This window comes from Oculina patagonica, chromosome 1, assembly GCF_052425735.1.
Source record: "Oculina patagonica isolate OP01 chromosome 1, crgOcupat, whole genome shotgun sequence".
NCBI lineage: Eukaryota > Metazoa > Cnidaria > Anthozoa > Scleractinia > Oculinidae > Oculina > Oculina patagonica.
This window is the reverse complement of record NC_135758.1, coordinates 9,424,109-9,444,266: the sequence shown is the minus strand read 5'-3', so window position 1 is coordinate 9,444,266 and position 20,158 is coordinate 9,424,109. Positions and strand designations below refer to the sequence as shown.

Here is a 20,158-nt window from a genome sequence, read left to right as displayed (position 1 = left end):
AAAAGCGGCACCAAAAAACTATTAATACTATTTGCCACAAACCTGTTTAGCTTATATCGGGGAGTACCGTCCCGGTTTGTCCCGGGTCGTACTTACCCCGAGAAAAAACGGAAGTGTTCTCGTGTCCTATTTCTCTTCCGCTCGGGAGGGGATTGGTTTCGGCAACACGCAGGCTTCAGTTTAAGCTGGCCTCTCACGAAAAAAGAGATCTGGAAGCGAGACTATAAGCACTTTGCGTGACTGAATGAAATATGAAATGTTATCAATTGGCACTCCAAAAGAAAACTTGCAATTTAATACGCTGAGGCATAGTGATACCTATGGATATTGAGTACCCATTGTTCCTGAAAACATACATCAAGGATGCAAAAACGCGTTCTGGTTGATCGATCGGCAAGCATGGCGTTGAATTCATTACGAACTGTTTCAAATTACGAAGAATTCAACGCTTTCTTGGTCACCATTGCTGACGAAATAACGGAAGAAGAACTTAAAGAAATGAAATTTCTGTGCCAGGAACCAAACAACAATTTACCGAGAGGACGGCTTGATCGAATCAAGGAACCACTGCACTTTGTTAACTTCCTCCGAGAAAAGGGTAAAATATGGCCGGAAAATGTCTCGTACTTGGTATGGCTTCTGGACAATATTGGGAATATCAGGCTGGCCGATATGATCAGGGACAGAGGTAAGAATGTAATAAGTTTGTTATCTGTTGTGAATAAGACCTTTTAGGTGACCAAATTATCCTGAATGCTGTTGCTCACATGACCGTGAGCTGTTTGTTATTGATCGCGCGCGCGATCAAAAGACACCGTGCCATGTCCTTTGTTGTTGTATTTTGCATTTTACATCATTAATGACTCAGTAATGTATGTCAAACTGGCATATATCCCGGCTTTTCGAAGTAAATACTGTTAGTGACATAAATTTATTACAACAGTAGATTTTTCGGTACTAGGCTCAATTCTCGAAAGCAGTCTTTCGGGTTTTGCGAGAATTTAAGAAACTTTAGAACTTGTTTAAACAGAGAAAGTTACATCCTCTTGCCTTTGTGAATCGCTGAATACTCTAAAAATCACCAACACAAAAGCCAAAATGATCAGAGTGGAGAAGTTTTAAAAAATGGCTTCAGTTCGCATTATTGTTTGATTTACTTCATGTTTATGTGCATAATAATTAATTGTCGTCTGGCGTGTGTCTGTATCCAGTTTGTGATTGTCACGCTGTTAAAGTCACGCCATTTATTTTCCCATCATTTATGTGTCATGCAAAATGGGAGATGAGGGGAATGAAGTTCTGATGTAGATCCGACAGACTTTAGGGTTGTAAGAGACGTATAATCTGTGAACCAATTTGGTACTTTTCTTATAGTTTCCCACTATAAAAACCAAATTAATTAAATAACACACACACAAAAAAATCAAATCACCATATTTTCTTGAATAGTATTTTGGGCGAATATTTTATTTTTTACACCTTTTTACGTTTTATTATCTCATATTAAACAAAAACATAATCACATCAAGAACACCGAACACGAGCTTTCTAGGTGTCCCTATTTTAGTTTTGTAGTTATTGATTAATTTACTAATAACTTCGTTGTGTCGGAGCTCGAGCCAGTCGTATCCAACAACTAGGCCAGTTGCAAATTTTTAACTTGACAGGAAGGGAGTGAAAGAAAGGGAGGTAGAGGGAGATGGGTTAACTTTTCAGCAGAAATAGGAAAGAGGGCCGGGGTTAACTGTAGCCTGTGTACAGAAAAATACAGAAAAGTTAGGTGTCAACGGGTATTTGGGTTAAATGCCGGGAGTGATATTTTAAAATTCACCAAAATATGCCGGGACTACGAAGTTTTATAAAATATTCCAAGGCCCAAACCCTTACCACCCCCTCACCCCCTCACTATCCGACCTACAGTTCTGCCCGGGTCATAACAATCTTATTACTTTCGCTATAGCGGCCTACTTACAGGTCCCTCAACATTCAGCTCTTTAATATATCCGCATTTCGCTCATGTTTTCATTTCAGTTCTCCCAGGGTCACCATCTTCACCCGGAGTGGGTAGACCTGGAATTCTTCCCTGTCTAACAAAACACTTTATAGGGAGGGATGCAGACGTAGAAAACATCATAAAGAAGCTGCGGACAGATTCATCTCGCATGGTGGTCGTAGTTTCTCCGCCGGGAATGGGCAAGACGCAAGTTGCGATTCGTGCAAGCCAGTTGTTGCAGAGAGAAGATTGCCTGAACGTTATATACGTCGAAAGGCAGGACAGGCTGATTGATATCTGTGGTGTAATCTTAGATCGTTTAAGTAGTTGGCGCTGGTCCGTAAGCGTCGATCTGGTATCGCAGGCGAAGCGCAAACTATCGGAGCTCCAAGAAGACACTGTTATTGTACTCGACAACACAGAAGATATACAAGGAAAGAACTTTGATGACTTTGCTGAATGGCTGGTGAAGTACGCACCAAAAGTTCAGCTAATGATCACTACTCGAGAAGATGTAGGATTTGTTTCAGCAGACATACACAAAGTTCATCTTAAGCCTTTGGACGTCGACTCATCCACTAAATTACTTCAAAAGTTGGTTGCAAGTTGCCCTGAAGGGCATGTTAAAGAAATTTGCGAGCTTTGCGGTGGCGTACCGTTGCTTCTCATCAACTGTGCTGTCTTACTAACCGAAGGTTTCAATTCCGAAATCTTAATCAGAGACCTAAGAGACAACCCCATAGAATTCCTCAAGTTCTATGCAAAAGACGTTTACCATGAACTAGGCAGGTTTATTAAAAAATTGACTGCGGACTTAAAAAAGTACATCGTCTTTCTTTCTGTTTTTCCATCATCTTTCTCCGCCGCAGACATTCAGTTTCTTTTTGAAAATGTTGAAAACCAGCAGAGACTAAGCGCTATGAAAATTCAGTTGGTCACAAAAGGTCTTCTTGTAGGAGAAAACGATGGGAAGATCAGCCTTTTTCCTCCAGTTCATGCTTTCTGCAGAGCGGAGAGAGAATCATTAAACATGGCGGATGTAGGTTGCGCTGCTCAGCACAAGTTCAACTGCCATTACCTAGAGCTGTTGAAAAGATTAAGTAAAAACTTCATCAGCAAGAATTCAGCATTTGCTGCCGTCAAAATATTTAGGGAACAAAAAGTGAATATTATGGAAGCATTGAAAAACTGTTTAAAGGACACTAGTGATGCATATCAAAAAGGAATAACCTCATTAGCCTTAGACACCGCTAACAGTCCTGAAGTACTGAGTTTTTTGGCTAACGTTTTATCGCCGCCAAATCAGTGTACTACACTGTATCGAAAGTGTTGCAGCATTGCCATGTTTTTTGGCGATAAGAAGAGACAAGCGGACAGTTTAAATTCTCTTGGTTTTCTTCGTCTCTGTAACCTGGGCCAAATCAAGGACGACCCAGAGGGCAACCGGGAAACGCTTGAGGTGTTTCAGGAGGCGCATGATATCCGCAAGACATTACCAGAGGAAGAACAGAAGTGTGAGACGAATGCGCACACAATCAGCAAACTCGGCTTGTGTTATTTGTTGCGGGTAAGACGATTTGTTTTATTAACAGCGCAACTAGAATGGTTGATTTTTACTATATTTGCAGCTCAACTAGAACTAGCTTGAAGTGCAGTACCACTAACAGTTCTCTGCGGGAAATAACGGCGGTTAGCCGTAACCCGTGCCCCTTGCAGGATCTTTTCGGTTTCCTTTTTTTTGTTGGTTTTGAATACTTTTGAAGAGTAGTAAGGGAGGTTTTTGTAGAAACACTGAGATGCTAACTAGCGAGAGGTCGTTCTTTTGTAGGGAGAAGAAGAAAAGGGCCGTTCGTTAGTCAAACATGGTATCGCAATGAGGAAAGATCTAGGAGTTCCACTGTATGTCGCTGCTGGTTACTGTGATCTTGGAAGTGAGTAAATGGCGTCTACTAGGGCAAGGCCACTGTAATTTAGAATTCCGTTTCCTGTTGGCTTTAACCTTGCAACTGGCAGAATAACAGTCTTTTACTAGGAAAATCAATGCACTGAGTGAAAACATTCTTATTTGTTATGTGGCATTGATTTTCTCAGTAAAAGACTGTTATTCTGTGCGAGTTTGAAGGTTCGAGCCAATATAAGTCACGTTAATTTAGACAATTCCGTTTCCTATTGGCACTAACATTCATACTGGCAAAATAAAAATGCCACCTAACAAATAATGACGCTATCAAAAGCATTCTGGAAATCGATAGAATTTCATGACACTGTTCAATGATATTTCTCAAATAGAAAATGTGTTCTGAACAGCCTCGGTCTTTTTTAATGCCGGACTTGTTCGACGTTTCACAATAACCTTAACAGAAGATTTTACTTGGTAAGGATAAAAGAGTGATACCCCGCCAATTATTACAGTCAGACAGTGTGCCTATATTAGGAATTGGCATGATGTCCCCTTTGCTCCAGTCACTTTGTATCCCCTCACCATTCCACACCTTAGCAAAGACTGGGAGTAATATCTGCAAGCTCTGGATGACATTTAAAGAGCTCAGCATTAAGCTGGTCCTTACCAGGTGCTTTACCATTCTTAAGATTTCTAATGGATTCCACGATCTCTTCTTTAGTGGGTGCTTCAATACTTCCTCAGCATCCTGAGCAGTAGCTGGCTTCTCTAGGACCTCCTTGTTAAGTACTTCCTGAAAGTGTTCCGCCCATCGTTCCTCCTGTTCCTTCTCAGTTGTTAGTAATGCCCCTTGCTTGCTGCAGATCGGTGCCTTCCCTGTCCGTTGACCTCCACAGATTTGCTTGGTGATTCTGTAAACTGTGCCTTGCTCCTGATTCTGAGCAGCAGCCTCTGCTTCTGTTTCGAGGTTCTCAACAAATCCTCTTTTGTCTCCTCTAGCTGATGGCTTCACTTTGGCATTGAGTTTACTGTACTGAGCTTGTAAGTTCTCTTTTAGGCGAGTAGACCTGGCCCCCATAATTTTGCGCTTTGCTCTATTCCTCTCTGCAAAAGAATCCCAGGTTTCCGTACTCAACCATTCTTTGTTGGATTTCTGCTTATAACCAAGGGTAGACGTGTCAGCAGTATGATAAATCTTGACGATCTTGTCCCATTCTGGTGTGAGTGAGCCTTCATTAGCTGTACCGGCGTTTTTTTCTTCAGGAGTCTCAAACCTGTTACGTAATTCTATACAGAACTGGTTCCTTGTGTCATAATTCTTGAGCTTGGATACATCAAAGCGCCTCTGGTGACATGTGGTTTTCTAGAGCGCAGTAGCTTCAATTGAACCATAGCAGTAACAAGATGATGATAACTCCCAACGTCAGCGCCCCTTCTCACACGTACATCTTGCAGAGATCGTCTCCATTTTCCATTGATGAGAAGATGGTCAATTTGGGACTTGTCGCGCCTGTTTGGAGAGTTCCAAGAGATCTTGTGTATGTCCTTGTACGGACAAAAGGTGTCTCCAATTTTAGGATTATTTATACCGCACAGCTCCACCAACCTTTCACAAATTACCATAGCCATGCCTTCCCATGACTCTCTCATTGCCTGTGTTGACTGTTCCAACCATAGCGTTTAAATCACCCATAACAATCAGGAGGTCTTGTGATGGAGTATTTCCATTCAGCTTGAAGAGTTTCATAGAAGATGTCTTTTTGCTAAGGATCAGCATCATTTGTCGGAGCGTAACCATGGATTACAGTCTTCTCACTTGCTACCCAAAGAATGTTGCGCGAAAAAATCGAACACCCTATTACACGAGCCAACTTTCTAAATATTCTTCATCTTGCGTTGCGCAAATGGATGCGCAAAAAATCGTTGTTGCAAATTGTCCTGTGTAACACCGCATTAATGCATATTGTTGGTGGGAAAGTGACTGATAAGGTTAAATAATTTACTATGATGAGAATTGCAGAATGAGCCATCTCGAAGAAGTGAAAAAGCATATAGTTGAGTGCTTTCCTCGACTAAAGAAATAAACGTTACACCAATGTTCACTAAAGGTTGGTTTTCATATAATCCACCCGATCGCAGATGGCAGAGCATTTTTCCTTACTCGTTATTAAACTGCCAAAACGGTATTTGGCGGTCACCTTTAACAAAACCCAATCTGATGTACTTTACGTTTTCGACCTGGGGCGGGTTGTTCAAAAGCCGATTACCACTAACCCAGGATTAAACGTCGACCGAGGATTGAATTCCTCTAGTACACAATTGTTTCTATTGCTTATGTTTCGTGGAGTTTGAGTTCAGTTCACGTCAAAACTGGAGGACAGAAAATATAAACAGAAAACTTCACTGAAAAGCTAAAAAACTGAAATCAAAAATCACGCTAATCGAGGATTAGCTTAATCGTGCTTTGAACAACCCGGCCCTGTTATCAAATGAAAAACGCTCGAGAATACTTTGGTTAAATTTCACTAAAAACAACAACAAAAAAAGCCTGGTTCATCTTATCATGTGACTTGAAACTCAGTCTCTTCGTGTTCTGGCCGTTTGTGTTACAGGTTGTTTTGATAATAAACATGTTAACCATTCTCGTAGATGTCTATCAACTTTGTGGTGACCAACAAACAGCGATCGAACTGTGGAAAATGAACACTCTGCCAGTGTACAAAAAAGAGCTTGGCGACCACCCCTGGACTGCGTCCATCGTGCACTACATCGCTGACTCGTACAAGACCCTCGCGACTGAAAACCTGGAAGATGGCTACGCTGAACAGGCTGAAATGTATTTCCGCGAAGCTCTTGAGTTGAGACAGAGGCTGTTAGGATTCCATCAGGATACTGCTCGCTCACATGTCTCTCTTAGCGATGTTTTAGTCATTCGAGGAGAATACCCATCGGCTTTGGAGCAGCTTGAAAGAGCGCTGGAGATACAAACAGATCTTTTAGGCCCTCAGCATAAGATCACCACCGACACACAGAACAAAATAACAGAAGTGCTTGAGAGACTGAGTTGCAAAGAGGCAAAACCAAAAAAGAAAGGAATGACCAATCAACAGTAAGTTGATCATACTGATATTGTTAAAAACTATAAATTGGTTTGACCGCGAAAATAATATTCTGATAATATAACACAGAGAGTTGATGTTCGCGGGGGTAAAAACGTTTTTGGCCCGACTCAGACTCATTTTAATCCGAGCCTCAGGCAAGGGCTAAAAGGGATGCCTTTTCTGTCAGGATGGAATATAAAAGGGTTAGGGGTTGGGTCGGAGCGTCCCGGTACAGAGCTTTTTTGAGAAGAGAGATTCGCTATCGGAGCGCGGAGAGGCGGCTGTGTTTGCAGGCTCGTATTGAACTGGGTGAAGTGCTGAGTTGTGAAAAGTTTAATTAATATGATTTGTTCTAGCAAATCTCTATTTGTCAAAGTTTGCGGTTTTTGGTTCTTGTTTTCTTATCAACTTTTCGAGTTTATACCTACTTTGATAAATCATACGCTAACTCTCGTTTGTGTGCTTGCGGTAAACGTTTGCGACAAGGCGCCTGACTTTCCTACGACGGTAGTGTCCAGGAAAGCGATCGTGCTGCCATTATTGGTCTCCATGGTGAAACGAATGGAGGGTGGCTGCCTGTTGACATGTTACAAGAAGTCGTCAGCGCATCCCGATCCGCTATCCAATATTGTGCATGTGGCCTCTACATTGTGAATATTAACGTATCACTTACGCTATGTTGTTCGTAAATCAACAGTTAAATGACCTTATTATAACATAAAAGATTTGTTTCTGCTGGGGTCCTTTCTCTTTTTTAGACCTTTGGATGGTGCCTGTGAAGAACCACATTCTGGTGAGTATTCTATAAAAAAACTGAGTTTTTGATAAGAGCTCTTTTTTCACTTTGGTCAGTTTTCGTTTGGTGGATAAAGTAAATATTCACTAATGTTTACTGTCCCTGAGGCGAAGGGCTGTTTAGTCCGATTCTCGGAGATAGAGATACCAAGAGCAACAATAGAAATTAATAGTAATGGATTGAAAATTTGTCAATGCCACCTCTGGGTATGATTTTAGTTATAAGCTTTATGTATTATATATAAACGATGTACCAGAGCAATGTTGACATTTCGACTTGTATTCATAAAACATGCCTACAAAATAGATGTTTTCGCTCTGTAGTCCAAAATGGCGAGATTGGTCAAAATGCCCGTCATAGTGTTTCGTTTAGTGCACTCAGTTGATACGGGTAAAGCTGTAGAATATTAAAAAATATAAAATATTTAATTATAATTCTTTATTTTGCAAAAATGCATTCCGTTTCATGACGTCCAAATATTACGTCACAATCAATCAATGGCAATCAATGACGTCACAAAACGAATAATACACACATATACATTTCATACCACCAAATATGGCTAAGAGCAAGGGTAAGAGGTTAATCAATCAATGGCAATCAATGACGTCACAAAACGAATAATACACACATATACATTTCATACCACCAAATATGGCTAAGAGCAAGGGTAAGAGGTTAATCAATCAATGGCAATCAATGACGTCACAAAACGAATAATACACACATATACATTTCATACCACCAAATATGGCTAAGAGCAAGGGTAAGAGGTTACTATACCGAAATGCGTTTCCCACGATGACAAATTGTTCTAGAGTTATAACAATTTAAAGAACTTAGAATAGTACTTAGAATTTGGTAAAATAAATTGCTTGGCGTCGCTAAAAATGTATTCTATGTTGGGTGTCTCCTTATAAAACGATTATTTTAGCGATTATAATATCGCAGACGTCACTTGTTATGACGTCACAAAATCCATTTCCTTGTGCCAAAAGTGCAGGACAAACCTGGACTCGGATTTTTTTTTATTATCTTGTTGTTATGATGTAGGGCAACAAATCTGCAACATAAGTAAAATTGCTTACATAAAAAAAAAATTAATTTGGAAATATTTATCTGGGGGGTTGGCGTGGGGGTTAATACGTGTATTTCTGTGGTAAGCATTCTTTAAATTTTAAAATGCCATATATTTAAATATTTGACAGACAGACCGTTTTAAACTTCTAACTTCTAACTACTCTTAACGTCTCATTAACTACAAATATTACGGGTTTGGCATGGCGTCATCGACGGTGACGTCATAATAATTTTGTTATTTCCCGTCAAGGTTGGATTTTTGTCTTTTGTTTGTGTTTTGTTTTTTGTTCGCTTCCCAAGTTTGATGACGACATTCTCAGTATATATTAATTTATATAGCATGCGACTTTTCTAGCAAATGTTATTTTAAAGACGTTACTCACTCCAACTGCGTTCTCTTTTATCAGAATCAATTCACCCTAGTTATGTCATAGCTAGAGGAAAAAATGCCGTGGCAGCTTTTCAAAGAGCTCTAGAAACTGGCGAGACATTTGACAAGCGCGTGAAAGTTTCATTGATCGGTCGGGACCGCGTTGGAAAGACAAGTCTCGGAAAAGCTCTAAGAGGTGAGCAGTTCAGTGCCAATGAGGAAAGTACAGATGGCGTACAGATGCACAAGCCCCTGAAATATGCTGGTCTTCAGCCGTGGAAGAATTCCATCATGCAAGAAGAAACGACTACATACCATCACAAATGTGCTGAGTACATTAGCCGGGAGTTGATTACAGAATCAATGCGACTGCAACAAACACATGAGCCACAGGATTCAATTAACAAACCTGAAAACGGACCATCCGCTCGGCCAATAAATGGTGAACCTGACATCACAACGGCCACTGAAACAGGTTTGCAATAATTCCTATAAAACTACTTAAAGTAAATTACTTGTTTGTTCTACCTTTGCAGTGTAACGTATGCGACGCAGCTTACCGTATTTCCCATCGTATTTATACAGCGCCATTCATTATTGCTAAATGCCTCTTTCGACGTTTCATTTGTGAAACGACTGCAACCTCGTTCCCAGGGTCTCTCTCTCTCCCGACTGTACAGCATTTCGACACTGATGACATCAACTTTTTATGATTGACTTCCTGGTATGAACTATCTAACGAACATCTATAACGAGTTTCTTTAACTTTTATATATATTCGTTTTAATTTAGAATTTTAACAATTCAATCATTCAATCATGGCCTCGAGGCGGTAGTGGAAAGAACTAAAACATTGAGGAAGTCACTGGGAAGTACACTCAAGGATATTGAAAGCTTTTTGCTTCGTGTCTGGGTTCTCCTCTTGTTCCTTTCGAGTTTTTTTCAGCTTCCGGATTAATCGTTGTGAGATGAGCATGCGCGCGCGTTTTACATTGTATCTGATAAGGAAACAAAAACTGATATGAGAAACCATGAGTTCGATAAAAACAGAATGTTAAACTGCAGTGTTCGACTGAGTGAAGCAAATCTAAAGGAAAGTGTTTTTGGCTCAAGTTACAAGAATTTCGAAAAAAGGGGATTCCACTTCGTCAATTTCGCTCGCATTCTTTTAACAGAAATAAGAACCGTGACCGTGGTTTGGACATGTACAGTACATTTTATTGTAAGACGTGCAGTACATAATGAAATTTATATTTGTTTTTTTTTAGAACACTCAGCACTGGATATAAACCAGGAGACGGAGGTAAGCACATAACTGCATCGGACTAGTCATAATAGCTGTATAAGATAAAGAAAGACACTGTCAAGCGTCCCTTAGCTGGCTATTGTCCTCTTGACATACCGCTCCGTAAGATAAAATTTTCGTTAGGTAATGTAACTCGGGCAAAATCGGTCACACTTCAAAATTTTTGTTTTCTATGGTTAAAGTGCGTAGTGTGACCACAGATATTGTCTCAAATATTACGAAAATTTAAAAATGCAGTTGTGCCCCCAATAGATCGTTTTCACTGTCACGCAACAAAAGTACAAATTAGAAAACTATTTAGTGAGTGAACTCAAGAAAACGTCATATTCTCTAACTTTCAGGTTTGTGTGTTATTCCAAACTTCAGATATTCGTCAAACGTTTTGCACAAATTTACAGAGCCTAGTGTGGAATCGCCATATTGGTGTACTTCGGCGGTACACCAATATTTTTGATGCAATTAAAAAAGAAGAAATAAGGAAAGATGATAAGAGATAATCGGCGGAATGTACGTCCATTGCATTCCGCCGATTACATTTATATAAAATATATTGATATAAGATAGAAGATAGAAAATATATTCGTCTCATCTGACTTAGCATGTCTGATTAGCACACTCGTGTAGGTATCAGGATTGGGAGCCAAATGTTGTGAGTTCAAATCTTAGAGGTGTTAGGATGTTTTCTTTTTTTTTTTTTTTACCCGTAGCACTAAAACGGTTTGTTTATTACATCGCTCCGTAGGTATGTATTGCAGAATAAAAGCATTTACATGTAAGCCGTAAAGTAATAACGCTATAAATAAATATATCAGAACATATATATAGACTGATTCAGGTAAAAATGTACTTGTGCTTTTACATCTGAAACCTTTTTATTTTCTTGCGAACAAGCAGCGACGTACTCGATTTAAGCCATCGCTCTGGTTTCTAGATAGATCTTTTGATAAAGCTTGTGTAAAACCAGATTTATTTTTCGAATGCTCCGCGATCCTCCATGTACGACGCTAGCCTAATAATGATAATAACATATATAAACGAAAGAGATCGATCGGTACATCACTTTTGTGGCTCTCAGTGTCCACTTCCACTTTTTCGGCGGTCGAGTACTTTCCACACATAGTTGTCAGCTGCATTTTGTTTCTTTGTTTTTTGTCTTCCTTGTAAATCCTTAAAAGGCCGCCTTGCTACACTTTTACTTCTATTATCAAAATCAAAAAGTTTACAGCTGATGGACTAACCAACCAACCAACCAACCGTGTGAGAGAAGCTGGGCTGGCTACTAAACTTCCTGAATTCAAAATTCAGTCCTAAAAACGAAGATTTGCAAAAACAATTGCGAAGAAAACGAAAACCGTGGGTACCCATAGAGAGGCTCAAATTGGCTATCCTGACCACTAGTTATCTGTTCTTGACTAACAAACACTTACATGAACATTTTAATGCTACTTTTACTTCTCGAATGGCTAAAATTCACAAGATTTAAACATATTTTTGACAAACACAATCGTAACCTCATGTCACGCACTGTCATTATCCTGAAATTCAAAATGCGCTGGTTTCCGATCTAAGGCCGCTTTTGAGCTGAAAGTTTTGTGCATCTTATCCCTGATATGGATAAAAGCTTAAGGGTCTCTTTAGTTTTGGACTTTTTGTGCTTGATGACGTCATGTGAAAACAATCCAAACATTCCACCATTGCTTCTGCACCCATCGCCTGCTTTTTATAAATGACATAAACGTACCGTAACGAAAACTGCCTTACTTGTGCAAATCTAAGTCCGTAAATTTGAGCTTTGCCTTAGGGAAATGGATATACCGTAATGAAAGGAAATATACTTAATGTGAATGAAACTAGATTGAATGTTTTCCGTCGCCTCTAATGTAAATGTATATCTGTTTTCTTTAAATTTCAACACACCACAACGCTTTCCCTGTGCAGAAGAACGGCAACATTCTAGGTGACAAAATCGTCCTTCCCTCAGATGAAATTTCCGGTATCGTGGCAGAAAAACTCGAAGAAAAGGAAAAGGATGAAAAAGCAGCACAGGAAGAGAAGGTCCCAGATGAAATATCCGGTATTGTGGCAGAAAATCTCGATAAAAAAGACACTACTAACCAAGAAGGAATTTGGCCAGTTATTTGGGATTTTGCTGGTCAAGCTGTTTATCGTGCCATTCATCCTATCTTCATGTCGCCTGAATCAGTTCATCTCTTGGTTGTCGACCTTACAAAAAATCTATCTGCCATAGCCCCGTGTCAGGTTAAAGAGGATTGTCAGGAAGAGGTTGTGATTCAAGCTCCAGACCGTAATGACACCAACTTAGATCACATTATGAGGTGGCTGGACTTGGTAAACTCCTTGAGGCTTTCTGGGAGTGAAGAATTACCCCCTGTGATCCTCGTTGGAACACATTCTGACTGTGTAGATAACGATCCCGATGAAACGATTCAAATTTTCAAAGACACCCTTTGCCACAATGCAAGACTTTTAAGCCGATGCGTTGTCGCAACCTCAAATGTAGATAACACCAAAGCTGGTCAACCCCATGGCCAAGAAGATCCACGTATCATTAGCTTGCGTAAGAAGATAATAGAAGTGGCAGACGCCATGCCCCAAACGAAAGTCAAATTTCCTTTAAAATGGCTTCAGGTTGAAAACGAGGTCTACCAACAAGCCAAGAAAGGAGCAAAGTATATGACAAGAAGACGATTCAAGCTGGAAATCGTTGATAAAATCTGCCAACTGAAAGAGGAAGATGACTTTGGACACCTTTTAGATTTTTTACAAGATCGTGGAACAATAGTCAACCATGACCGTGCTGATAATCTGGATGGACTGGTTGTACTGGACCCACAATGGCTTATCAGTGTACTCTGTACGATCGTGTCAGTCAAAAAGAAAAAAGACGAGGGACTGGCCATTTGTTTGCTTCGCAAAGACCTTGGAGAGAAAGGCATTCTTGATCCTGAGCTTCTTGATTATGCATGCAGTAACCTGAAGCTTTGTAACATCAAAGATTCTCTTCTCTTCATTATGAAGAAATTTAATCTTCTTTGTCAATGTAAGGGAGAGGACGACGAGACTGTTTACTTGGTCCCTTGCATGCTGACAGCAGAGCCAGAAGAAAATCTGATACCCCTCCCAGCAATTAACAGTTCCCAACCTGTGTACATCACATTCGACTCCAACTACGTTCCATCAGGGCTGTTTTCCAGACTACTTGTTCTTTTTGGTGAGTGGGCTGCATCAAGAACCAGCTGTAAACAGCAACGACTTTTTGCTAATGCAGCTCGGTTTGTTGTTGGAGAATCGACGTGTCTGGGTCTCGTCTGCTACAAAAGTGTCATCAAGGTTCACATTTGGGCGATGGACCAAGACTCAGACCCAGTACATACGACGCCAACGATTTGCGCTGAAGTGTTCAGGTGAATATGATTGAGGTTGATTTTTTAAGATATTGACAAAGTTGTATGTGCATCACTGACAACATTTCAAGTGCAAAATTATTTAAAATAAATAGCACGAGTAAAGTTTTAACAGGCTGGCAAAATACCACGAGCGCAACGAGTACAATTTGTAGCTTTGAAAAAAAAAAACACAAAATGTGTATTATTTATTCTCAATTGCATAAGAAAAATAATCTGATTGCTTAGTAACTAAGTTTATAATCTAAAACTATCAAAGCTTCTCATTCCAAATGGGGAGATCACGTTTTATGGTTCTATTTAGAAGTAAATGCATCCCACTGCTACCTATGTTTGGCCCTGCGATACATGATCTTCCGTTGATGTCAGCCCTGAAAATTTATAATCTCACCATACCTTAGCTTGAGCATTGGTCGTGAACCAGGTAGTACCCCCTCTGCTATCACCTCAAGAAATTTATTTTCTTGAATATGTTCCTTAAATTACGTGAAAAACCACCGACCTTGAAGTCACAAGCATTAAGTGGTCTCCGCATCTGTTTCGATTATAATTATTAGGAAGTCTTCATCATCTCCCGAAGGAGCCTCATTTATTCTTGTAGTAAAATTTAAAAAAAAACCAATTGAAATATTGGTTAATCCCGATCATGATAAATCTTACTGAGTGGTTCACGTCGCTGGTCACACCTTCTCGCTTATATAATAGTGTTTGTAATTGGTTGTTTCACCGACTTCTATAGATTTCTCGAGGAGAGCCTAAGTAGACTGAAAAGAGAGTGTCACTGGCTGCGTTTGGTGTCTTGGAAGTTCTGTGGCCAATGCAGATTATGCCTTGGTAAAGTGGGCCCCAAAACTAAAAAGTGTTTTCGGCATCAGAAACGTGATTGTAACGATGACGACTGCGCTCACTACGTTTCAGTGGGTGACTCACCCTTCTGCTGTACAGATGCCAAAGGCCCTGACCTGCGCCTACCTCTGACGTGGATTCAGGTCAGTGCAATAAATCCAGTAAATCAAGCTTTGATGATGGCATGTGGTTTAAACGCCAATTGTCTTACAGAGCAACTTGCAACTTGCCCTTTATAAATGTACTAGTTGGGCTTTAACCTCCTTTGTTGCACCATGTGTACCGCAGACACCTACCAAGCACAATGTTAGCAGACAGAAATACAGGGGATCGCTGACCAGTTCCCAGGGACCCCTTGGGCAGGAAAAGAGTTTTTCGTCTCTCTCGCACTCGCACTTTTTGTAATTTCAGATCTTTTATTCGCCGTGCCGAAATGGTCTGTTGGCAGTCTTAATGTAATACTGTTGTCAGACTTATTTTATACTGGGAAGGTTAAATACCTAGTTCTTTTTCAGGTCTTGAAGTACAAAACCTCTCAAGAACAGCCTGGTGAGTTTTCTGTAGTTTTCTATACATGTACGTTTTGTACGTTCATAACCTTATAAAGGGAAATGGAGTTCGCGGGCTTTGGGTAAGGAGTTGATAAACAGAAAATGTTCTATCCACTATGTATGTCCAAGCCTGTTTGGGTTATGATGGTTAAACATGTAAAGCCTGGAAAGATTTGAAGATTGCCCATTTCAGTGGTAGACAAGTGGCAGTTAGCAGTCTTTATCGCACAAAAAACTTTTAACGATGAAAAAAAAAACATTTTTATTTTTCAAAAATGGTTTTTAAAACGCCCACAGCCTGTTTCATTGAAAATTGTAGGCCCGTCTGTTTCCTAAACACATATCCACGTGGTTTTTAAACGCACATCGCTAGTCCCATTTGATGTTTTTACGAAATAGAAATCAGTTTGTTTTAAGGTATATGTGCAGACATACTTGGTTGCGTAATAAGGCTACCTAATATAGTTTGCGCCAGCCATACGAAACGCGTAGGAGAGAATAAGTACTTCCCTTACATGTGCTGCTCACTGGCCCTACTTCTAAAAATAATAATTTACAAAATCATTGAGTAAATATATTACAAATAAAAAGAAAAATTATAATAAAAATAAAAAAAAATAAAAAAAATAATAATAAAAACACTTAAAAATCCCCTCCAAAAACATGAATGATCCGAACAAGCGAATTGTGATTTTAGTAAAAGTTCATGAAAGACGTCTTGCAACACACAAGAAATAAGCGAAATCGATTTTTAAAGCCAGATCGACCAGACCGGTTTTACAGACACAGCCTCTTACGTTTTGGGGGAAAGAGCCTTCTACTTCCACAACATGCTAGTAGACGAAATGGCAAGCGTTAAAAAAAGAGTTGTGAGCTAAAAACTTCTGACAGCAATCAAAGATAAAAAGTTACCGTGCAGTTATACGTTAATATACCCTAGGGTAGGGTAGGGTTTGTAAGGTTAGGGTGGAGTTTAACTCCCTCAGTATACACACACTACTATATTAATGAGTAACGTACTATAATACACACAAGTACCTAACCGGAAAAAACGGCAAGAAGAGGTAATTTTTTTTTATTCCCCAGCCAAATTCACAATTGCTGTACTATCTTCAAAGTACTTTTCTTGCTTTTTCAGGCAAATTGTTGTCGTTTGATTATGGTTAAATGATCTGTAGGCTTTTTAAAACCATGTTTGTCTTCCTTTTAGCCACAAAAAATGAAACCAGCAAGGGAGATATCGATGGCTCACAGGACTACAATGGCAACCCACCCCGTCTGAATTTTGAGGTCCCAAAGTTAAGCGAACTTCCAAAGGCATGCAATAAAAGTTGGAATGATGTTGAACTTCCAGTTGACTTTCTGTTGTTGACAGTGGAAGATTGTGAGTTCTTAGGATTTTTTCGCTACCTGGAAGAACCCGTTAAGAGTTACCGCAAAGACATTGGTTATGTGTTGTTCGGCTCCATGGGCAGCACCATTGGTAGTACGAGGAAGATGAAGATTGCATTAATGAAGTGCTGCAAAGGTTCTGCAGTTCCTGGTGGTTCTTTAACTGTTGTCAAAAATGCAGTTAGGATACTGAGACCTAAGTCTGTCTTTTCTGTTGGTGCCTGCAGTGGATTGAATCGTGGAAAAGTCAAACTAGGAGATGTAGTCGTGTCTTCAAGGTTAATGACACCAACCCACAAAACCCCTGCAAGCAGAGATATTGGCACCCTCATCAGACATGCAGCTGATGGCTGGAAAGCACCTTTAGCAAAACCGGATGCTCTAGAAGTGAGAGTACACTGTGACGGTGAATTTCTGAGTAGTCCAGAGGTGATCAGTGAAGACACGATCCAACAATATCCTGATGCAATTGCAATTGAGAGGGAAGGCGAAGGTTAGAGTGTAAATAATGTGTTAGACGTTTGCTGTAAGTGATTTGTGACCAGATAAAAATTCGCTCGTTACAAAGATTAGGCAAATGGTTTTTCGTTTTGTTCTCTTTGCATTAGCTATAGTTGTTAAACAATAATACTACCGAGTCCTCTGATTGTAAACAATGTCCGAGATATTCTGTATTGAAAGAAGCATTGACTGAAAAGAACAATTGGCTATGTTTTGTTGAATTTCTCGATCATGGATAGTGTTTTACTTGGGCGTAACACTTAGTTTTTGTTTAAGAAGCAAAAGCAAAAGATAACTTACGTTCAAGACATACATCTTGCCATGTTAAGCGCTCTTTATCAACCAACCAGGAAACAAAACCACAAATTACATTTGAAGATCTTTAAAAAACCATAAGTACTTTCGGCTCTGAAGCCACGCTCCCCGATGTTCACGCCTCCGCGCTTTTTGACACTCAATAATGATAGATTGGAGCAAATTCCACAGAATGTATTTTACGCATTAGTTTATTTCGCTAAATTCAAAGAGGAAGAAACGTGTGGTTAGAATCCACAAAACTTCTTTTGTTAGGCAAGATGCACCCTTCTTGAGCCCTGCCAAAAAGTTAAGGGTTACATTAGTTCACGTTTAAAATCCAAATAGACAAGCTATTAGATACTAATCGTTTACCAACGTAAGCACATTGTTTTTCTATTTCAGGGATTTTTGCAGCAGCCCATGACCTGAAGACAGAATGGGTTCTTATAAAGGGCATCAAAGACTTTGCAGATGGCAGTCAACCTGCCAGTGAAGAGTGGAGAGTTTTTGCTAGTGTCATGGCGGCGTCAGTTGTGGCCAATATTTTGAGTGATCCTATCGTATTTGCAGAATGGTCCCATTGCAATCAAATTTAAAAAAAAAATAATGCATTTTTCAAGCAAGTAGAACACATTCATTGTAATTTCGTTTCAGCAATAAAGTTGTATCGAAACGTTGAGGTGTTAGAAAAAGTTATGTTCGTAAACTTTGGGGAAGTAATTGCCTAGTTCCTGTACGCCTGTTTTATCCTAGAGACCTTCACGGTATTACTGACGTCACTACCCGCTTCGGTGACGTATCCGGTTTTTTGCTCGGACCATGTGACCCGAAACAAGTTGACCGTGGCCAAAATAGAGGCCTAGTATAGGAACTGAGAGGCGAGGTGGCCTAATGGTTAGCGCGCTCGACTCCGAGGCGAACGGCCCGGGTTCGAGGCCTGGCCGGGGCGGTGCGTTGTGTTTTTGGGCAAGACACTTTACTCTCACAGTGCCTCTCTCCACCCAGGTGTATAAATGGGTACCGGCGAATTTACTGCTGGGGGGTAACCCTGCGATGGACTAGCATCCCATCCAGGGGGGAGTAACAATACTCCTAGTCGCTTAATGCTACGGAAACCGGGATAAGCTCCGGCTGTATGAGTCTCATGGCTCGGACACAGACTTTACTTAGTTTAGGAACTAGTAAAGGGAAGTGATATATTGTCCCCCGCTCCCCCATCCCACTCGGTGGGTGCTCCAAAATACCTCTCAATTCTCTTCCCTCCATATGACCTGGCCTTGTACTTGTTTGGAGATAAATGTCCCTGATGAAAAACGGCGAGAATAATGGGAGGGGGGAGGGGGCTTTTTGTCAGGGTCCACAACAATCCTTTACACCGGCTCCGCAAGAAAACCGGGGAAAAGGTTAAAAAAAGACGCCAGAAAAAGAAAGATATAGTTACCCCCTTCACGGTAACCCTTCCATAGCCACATCAATCAACCATTAGGTGCGTCTGTTTAAGATAGTCTGAAAGGCCTTTAAAAATAACTAAATGACAGTTTTCCTACGTTCTCTTTTCTTTACTCCAGCTCGTGAAATCTGTATACCTCTGTCTCCAGCCTGACTTGCCCTGCGGGTGGAGCCTCGGTCGTTTTGAAACTGTAAAAACATCGTGAAACAACTACAACAAAAACTATTAATACCCAGGCCGCAACTAGCAAGAGCCAACATGAGGCACTTGCCTCGTCTATTCGTGTTACCCAAAATTAAAAACTAAATATTCTTTGTTGGGAAAATATTTATTCCCCAGTTGAATAAGACTGATTTTTTCTAAAAAAAAAAAAAAACTTAGAGTTTCAGCGCTTCTAATTCAAATTTCTTATCATATAGCTTATAGCGGGGAGTACCTACCCCGAGAAATTAAATCTCTTCGAGCAACCTCATGGTAATTCGATGAAGTACCGCTGACCTTAGTAAATTTTTCCCAAATAAACATTCAATAATATAACAATCTCACTTCATTCGCCTTTGAATTTTTTTTTTCATTGGAGTTGCGCAGAAGCATAGTTAATATGCTTCTGAGTGGCTCAGAGGAGAAAAATTTGTCCGCACTTCAAAATTTTTTACCGTGTTCGATTGACTATGCCGGACACAGGGAGCAGAGGAGCCAAATTCCACCATTGTAAATATTAAAATGTTTGATCTATTTTGTAGTGCTTGTCATACGTTATCCGATCTTTTTGTTTACGCGACGGTTAAGCGAGCGGGAAACTCATTTAATAGTCTGTTTCGTAATCGCAGCGGGTTTCCGTTCGTTTGTTGCCCGAAGGGCAACGGACGGAGAGCGAAGCTTTCCGACAGAACCGAGTTTAGCAAAGAAGGTTCATTCGAATTCATGCAAAGCTGTGTCTTTTTGCCTGCGGCAAGGCCAAGCGCAACAGGATACCAGCACTCTGACCGTCGCCTGAACAAAAAGATCGGATAACGTTTGACAAGCGCCACGATTTCAATCAAATATTTCAATATACACAAAGTTCAAATTTGGCTCTTCTTTCTCCCTTTGTCCCATGTGTATAGATTAAACATTTTAAAGCTCAAAGCTCCAAATTGGCTCTCTACTC

The 20,158-nt window shown here is 40.2% G+C and overlaps 1 protein-coding gene across 2 annotated transcripts; it reads left to right on the top strand.

Moving 5' to 3' along the window:
• The first annotated feature begins 316 nt into the window (after positions 1 to 316).
• On the top strand, positions 317 to 18,235 carry LOC144655634 (uncharacterized). Of its 2 annotated transcripts, none has more exons than XM_078515931.1 (12): positions 317 to 688; positions 2,032 to 3,560; positions 3,822 to 3,924; positions 6,543 to 7,002; positions 7,753 to 7,787; positions 9,278 to 9,715; positions 10,509 to 10,543; positions 12,485 to 13,971; positions 14,711 to 14,960; positions 15,333 to 15,366; positions 16,579 to 17,253; positions 17,961 to 18,235. In XM_078515931.1, exons 1-12 carry the CDS (start codon positions 364 to 366, stop codon positions 18,152 to 18,154), a joined length of 5,565 nt encoding a protein of 1,854 aa, XP_078372057.1. In that variant the 5' UTR covers positions 317 to 363; the 3' UTR covers positions 18,155 to 18,235. The 2 variants fall into 2 exon arrangements, with proteins under 2 accessions (XP_078372057.1, XP_078372048.1); XM_078515922.1 differs by having other exon boundaries at positions 12,452 to 13,971.
• The last annotated feature ends 1,923 nt before the right edge of the window (positions 18,236 to 20,158 follow it).

Excerpts from the sequence above, each read along its gene's own strand:
- LOC144655634 (XM_078515922.1), top strand. The coding sequence starts at position 364 with ATGCAAAAACGCGTTCTGGTTGATCGATCGGCAAGCATGGCGTTGAAT. Across the intron at positions 689-2,031 it reads CGATATGATCAGGGACAGAG|TTCTCCCAGGGTCACCATCT; the intron begins GTAAGAATGTAA and ends TTTTCATTTCAG. Across the intron at positions 9,716-10,508 it reads CACAACGGCCACTGAAACAG|AACACTCAGCACTGGATATA; the intron begins GTTTGCAATAAT and ends GTTTTTTTTTAG.